The sequence below is a fragment of the Aptenodytes forsteri genome, unplaced genomic scaffold (assembly GCF_000699145.1).
Source record: "Aptenodytes forsteri isolate BGI_AS27 unplaced genomic scaffold, ASM69914v1 Scaffold494, whole genome shotgun sequence".
In the NCBI taxonomy this organism is placed as follows: Eukaryota; Metazoa; Chordata; class Aves; order Sphenisciformes; family Spheniscidae; genus Aptenodytes; species Aptenodytes forsteri.
Window position 1 is genome coordinate 1370 of NW_008794455.1, and position 6610 is coordinate 7979.

A 6610-nucleotide genomic window follows, 5' to 3' on the forward strand; every position below is an offset into this window, starting at 1 on the left:
ATTTAAATACATAACTTGTATATATCCCCACAGACTGGTTTTTGATGGCGTTATCGTCGTTGGGCTCATATGCGGTATCTTAGAAAGATGTTTTGGTTTTAGTTTCTCAAAACATGTCAAATTAGATCACTTTTAACCTTAGTAGCAGTGGAGTACAAGGCAGAAAGTGCAATGGTATTAAAAGTTGTCCACGCAATAGTAGGAGTGACTTGAAACAAGTCAGTCATTCTTCCTGTGATGCTCTCTTCTACCAGTCCCAACTTTACTCTTTCTTCCATTTCTCCTTTCATCTTTTCCTTCTCTTCCATTTCCCCCCTTTTCGCCAGTGACATTCTTTTTGCATCCTGCACTGCTTGCATCCGGAGCTGCTTGACCTGTACTCCTCTCTGGGGGGGGAAAAAAAGGGAAAAAAAACCCCAACCCATATTTCTTTGGGTGACCTTCGGTTTCTCTGGAACAATAAACTGGAAGCAGGTACAAGACTTGAGGAAGTTCCTATTTTGGCATAGTTTATCAAATGTGATGTTAAGAGACACAACTCTCAGGTAGCTGTGGCTACCTACTCACTTATCTATAAACGTCCTAGCAAATAATGACCATATATGGGAGTGTAAGTGACTTGTTTCTTCTAGTAAACATATCTGAGAATGTATTAATCCTGCAGTTAATACTGACTATTAGTTACTTCAGGACTCAGTTAAACATTGAGAGTTTTGCTCATAAGGTACAAAATAAATGCTAATCATGTTGCCCTACAGTGAAAAGCACAGGAATCAGGAAACAGAGCAGAGGGCATCAGAGGCTCCCAGAGCAACAGATTGAATTGCTCAAACTGGTCTGAGTTGGGGAATTTCAGGTCATTTTAAATTAAAAACAACCATGGGAGAGAAAAAAGAAACAAAACAAAGGAACAAACAAAACCCTTTCTACCTCAAAAATAACTAGAAAGGAAGACACTACTTAAAAAGAAGTTTGTTTATTGCTGAGAAAAATTCTGTCTATAGGAAGACATTCACACTTGTTCTGAATTGAATTCACTGTATCTGAATTGAATGAAATTTGGCATTTGCCATACAGGAAAGGGATTACTACAAAAAGAAGCAGTAACTTACATAATTACTAGTTAACATCCTAGCATCACCCAGCTGTATCCCTAACACATTACATTTTTAAAGACTAGGTAGTAAAATTCTGTTTTCTAAATGAATGCAATTTTTTTCATGTTTAAGTCCTCCAGTGTACAGCTGCCATATTACCCACCATTTGTCCTTGTAGTTTGATGTCTTGTCTATTCTATCCTATCCTATCTTATCCTATAATAGTTTGATTCTATTCAGAGCCCATACTGGTAAGCATGTATGTTTGATATAACTTATCTCCAGTGGGACAGACCTCACTATCCCCAACACACAGGGTTTTACATGTACCCAGATTTAAAAGTCCCATCCCAGGCAGCCACTAAAAGACACATCAATCACAGAACTTCTGTGAATACAGCAGTTCTGTATCCATCTTCACATTTGACAGATTTCTCACTCAATCTATGTGAGCATCTGATATAATTAAAATAGTATAATTTCTACCATGCTAGTCTTCTACTGCTACGTAGCATGTGGTGTGTGTAACGTGTGGTTTCCAAGAACCACAGTAGTGTGGCATCAACAATTCCATGCATAAAAGTCAGAAATCTTATTGATTTCTCTTCTAATACACAGATAGAGGTAATTAAGAGGTAGAGTTTGTACAGAAAGCTCCACTCTGCCTAGCTTATTAGATCTATTGGGGTCCTTCAGCCTGGAAAGTTGTCTATTGATGTCCGCAGTAGCGAACCTTAGTCTTAGAGAGAGTATTATTTCCTTTGCTCTGCACTCACCTTAAAGATTCTTCTCTCTTGAAACTGAGAGTAATGACAACAGTAGCAGCTCTCTTAAAGCTGACAGATTCACAAAAAACACAGCTATTCAAGTGAATGAACTGAACCTTTTAAAATTATTTCATAAAACACACTTTACTGGTCCATTACAAGGAAGACATACCCAGGTCAGTACACATGCACAAACCACTGTTCTCATACAGTAATGACAGTCAGACTTACCCAGCAATCCCAAGCACTCCTGCCTATGCCGCTCATTCCAGGATTTCCTTCTGCAAGTCTCACTGCAAGTGAAGACTTCATGACAATGCGTGCAAGGTGATAGCTGAACACCAACTGAACGTCCACACTGATAGCAGTATTTAAAGAACGGTAGCCTAGAACAAAGGTAGTTATAAAATGAAAGCACATTATTGTTTGTTTAGGGTTTTCCTCAAGCTGACAGCACGTTTGCAGATCACAGTAAAACTAAATCAAAATGGCTACAATATAGGAATAATGTTTAACAATAATGTTCAACAACAAAGAAACAGGAGACTCTGTAGCTTATCACAGGAGTCTGTGGGGAACAGGCTGCATACCACCTGCAAAGCCAGCCCCCAGAAACGGCCCCCAGAAAAGCCAAGTTTCCTAGTGAGAAACATGCCCAAGCCTTTACCAAACAAACATCCACACCGTGCCATACACTAGCACACTGTGTGCTTTAGTGTACTCGTGACACTGGGTCTGGGGATGTCCATTTTCAAACTGGCAGGCAGACCAGATTATATATGGCCAGAGAAAACAAAGCCAAGCTAGCAAACTTAAAAACAAACTCACAGAACCCACTGGAATACTGCAGAGACAAACAGGGACACTCACAGGCCACTGCACCACAACAGTTATTCCAAAGTTGGAACATAAAACAAAGAGTGCTTGGGCTAAGGCTTTCAGTGGGACTAGGAAGCAGAATGTTAGATCTAAGTGCAAGCTGGACTACGTATTTACATCCTTTTTAAAGCATTTAAGAATCCTTTCCCAATAGGTAGCAAGTTTCACTGAGGTTTCATCTGTCTCTGCGAGTCACCGCTGAGATCTATTTGTAAAATCTTTGTGTGCTAATTTAACCTTACGGATTTTATTTTAGTTCACTTTATATTCTTCTGGGCTATTTCTGCATCTTATGCTATTATTGATCCATCTTGGTTCAACAAAAATGCTACCTCAAAATTTCTGTCTTCAAAAGTGCCCCAGCTCCCGACACCTATGTTACTTCCTCTTGATTCAAATACTGAGACAAAGTTCAGAAGCCTGTGAATTCCCTGCAGTAGGAGAAACTGATGACAGAATTCAGTAACCTTGAGGCAAGTATTGCCATTATTATCCAAACTTTTGTTAATACACCCTTCCAAGAATAACATTCAAATTGTACAAGTCGTTCCTGCAATTTCTGGAGAAATGTAAGCTACAAAATTTGTATGGGCCTATTTCTTAGCATTTGCATGCTGCTCTAAGGTACTGATGTCATTAATTGGTTTAAAACACAAGGACACACTGCTTCCACAAGAAGACTGAATATTATGCAGACTCTCATGGCAAAGTCTGAAGCTGCAAAGGAGTGATGTGATCAGAGCAGAGAAAGAAGCTAACTGCAGCTGGTAAGTCTGGATAGAAAGGAAAATTAGAAAGGAGAAAAATGGAAGGGTGACAACAGTTTTGGTGAGGAAAAAAAAAACACGGCATAGTATTTTTGACTAAGAATAGTCAATACTTGAGTGCAGTATCTCTGCCCTACCTCACTTCTTCCACGTGATGGGTCTCTCCTTTCTTCTTTGAAACACATGCATGAACGGCTGAATCCACTACACCAACAAAAGGGGGCATGGGGGAAAACAAAAATCAGTATTCTGACTTGAGAATTAGAATACCAGTCACAAGATCCACCTTCATTAAAAGTCTGCTTGGCTCTGTCTACTGCATAAAATTTGAAGACACATAATAAAATGCATCTTCCATCAACAAGCTTCAGAAGCCAAGAAAAAAGGAGCCAAGTTGCTATGTCACAGCCAAGAGGAAGAAAGCATACAGATAATTTACTCTTATTTCCTGCTTGTGACAAGCCACAGAGTCACAGGTTATGCTGAACTGCAAAGGTAACAATCTTATATTCAGAGATCACTTCCCAAGTATGATACTTCTTCTGCCCCAAAGACTGGTATTCGGAGACCTAGATTCTAAGCCTGATTTCACCACACATATGACTACTGCTGAAGATGTAACTCAAATCATCTTAATTTTTATATTCATTGTTGCTACTCTAATAGCAGAAAAGCATTGATACAATGGGAGTCTTAGGAAAGGACCTGAGGGTAAGTTGCCATAAGGAATGAAAATACACTAGGTGACCACAGTCACCATTGCATGCATCCTGTTCCCTGCACTAAATGCGAAGCAATTCCAAGGTTCTCCCATGAAAGAGGAGCAAGCTCCCTCAGTCACTCCTTAACACATGGTAATAGATCTTGTACAGGGATTTACCAGGAAGCAGCTGACAGGCACTAAATTCATATTCAGATTTTCTTCACAATGCCTTGTGCATTCTCTTTAATGTTTGTGGAACCCCTACATCTCCTTACCACATATTTAGGAGCCGTTTTTCTTAGGAGTTACCTTTTCAGATAGTAACACTGAAATTAGAACAATAAATTCCCCTTCACACTAGGTAATGCTACCCTTAATCTTGAACCACTCTTAGGCTTGAACTAACATTTCTTGGATCTTCTCAGCTCTTCTTGATCCCACGCTTTCTCTTTCAGGATGACATGTTCACGGAGCTTCGCTGTAATGTGTTCCAGCAGTGATCGGCGTGTTTGAAAAAGTTCCTGCTCAGATGCTGACAGTGTGTGGTATGGTGTGTGAGCAATTCTCCTATCCTGCAACATACCGTAAGTTAATCTACTAATGTACAGGAACACTAACACACAAGTGTTTCAGAGTTAAAGCCAACCCCTGCTGGATCCTGGCTTGGAGCTCAGTCTGTGATATGGGGCACAGGATATGTCCAGGTTAGATGTTCTAGTTGTTCCAATTATCATTATTATTATATTATTACTGTGAGTGCTCAACAAGTTAACTAAAACAATTTTCAGATGTTTCTTCAAGGGATAATCATAGTATTATAGAATAGCTTGGGTTGGAAGGGACCTTTAAAGTAGTCCAACCCCCCCCTGCAATGAGCAGGGACATCTTCAACTGGAGCAGGTTGCTCAGAGCCCCGTCCAACCTGACCTTGAATGTTGCCAGGGATGGGGCATCCACCACCTCTCTGGGCAACCTGTGCCAGTGTTTCACTGCCCTCAGCGTAAAAAATTTCTTCCTTATATCTAGTCTGAATCTACCCTCTTCTAGTTTAAAACCATTACCCCTTATGCTATCACAACAGGCCCTACTAAAAAGCCTGTCCCCATCTTTCTTATAAGCCCCCTTTAAGTACTGATAGGCTGCAAGAAGGTCTCCCCGAAGCCTTCTCTTCTCCAGGCTGAACAACCCCAACTCTCTCAGCCTGTCCTTGCAGGAGAGGTGTTCCATCCCTCTGATGGGGTCTCACCAGAGCAGAGCAGGCGGGCAGAATCATCTCCCTCGACCTGCTGGCCACGCTGCTTTGGATGCAGCCCAGGACACGATTGGCCTTCTGGGCTGCGAGTGCACATTGCTGGCTCATGTCCAGCTTTTCATCCACCAGTACCCCCAAGTCCTTCTCGGCAGGGCTGCTCTCCATCCCTTCATCCCCCAGCCCGTATTGATACTGGGGGTTGCCCTGACCCAGGTGAGGATCTTGCACCTGGAAGCTGCCCTCATCTTGCAGAGCTCCTCTCACAGCACTTCTAGAAGCACCAAAAAGTTTCTTGGAAATGAAAAAACAGCTAGAGGGCACTGCTTGTCCACTATTATGTTCCTTATTTCCCCATACTGCTTCCCTGTAACAAGTGCCAGCAAGGAGAGTATAGACAAAAGTCCAGAGCAAGGCAGGAAAGTAAGTAAGGTACCTGGAGTATGGTGATCAAGTTTGACCTGTGATTACAGCTATAAATTGCTTAATTTATTTTCCTGTTTGAGGATCAGCTGCAATTGCAAGCAAAGAAATCACAATTTAATGTCTACACAAAACATTGGTATGGGATGTAAAAGCCCTCATTAGCTCTAAGCAGGCTGCTCTGTGAACGAGGTGCACCATTACTTTTGTTCTTTTCAGAACAACTACTGTTTATGTCCCAGAGGTAAGCAATCTGCTTATCATGTAAGCTTTCTTGTTAATAAATCAGCTGCAATTGCAAGCAAAGAAATCACAATTTAATGTCTACACAAAACATTGGTATGGGATGTAAAAGCCCTCATTAGCTCTAAGCAGGCTGCTCTGTGAACGAGGTGCACCATTACTTTTGTTCTTTTCAGAACAACTACTGTTTATGTCCCAGAGGTAAGCAATCTGCTTATCATGTAAGCTTTCTTGTTAATAAGCTATTAAAATATTTCTTGTTAATAAGAAAGCTATTAAAAAAAAAATCTTATATTAATTCTAATTAGAACTGTCACAGAATCCCAGGCCTTTTGAAAGTTTTTTTAAACAAATATATCCAGGAAAAAAAGCATCAGGCAGGAATTTATTAGTTATACTTCACAGTAAGATTCTTTTTATAAGGGATTATAAATGATTAAGGACAACTTTAGTAAATCCATTTATTTAGCAAATATATATAT

At 40.5% G+C, this 6610-nt stretch overlaps 1 protein-coding gene across 1 annotated transcript in view; it reads right to left on the minus strand.

Moving 5' to 3' along the window:
- Window positions 1-219: 219 nt before the first annotated feature.
- The window catches only part of ANKMY1 (ankyrin repeat and MYND domain containing 1), a 42149-nt gene continuing 35758 nt past the window's right edge, over window positions 220-6610 (minus strand). The window contains exons 13-16 of the mRNA XM_019474951.1: window positions 4620-4785; window positions 3648-3714; window positions 2096-2250; window positions 220-386 (exon numbers count right to left, since the gene is read on the minus strand). Of these exons, the coding sequence (XP_019330496.1) occupies window positions 220-386; window positions 2096-2250; window positions 3648-3714; window positions 4620-4785 (555 nt within the window). The remainder of the gene's footprint in view (window positions 387-2095; window positions 2251-3647; window positions 3715-4619; window positions 4786-6610) is intronic.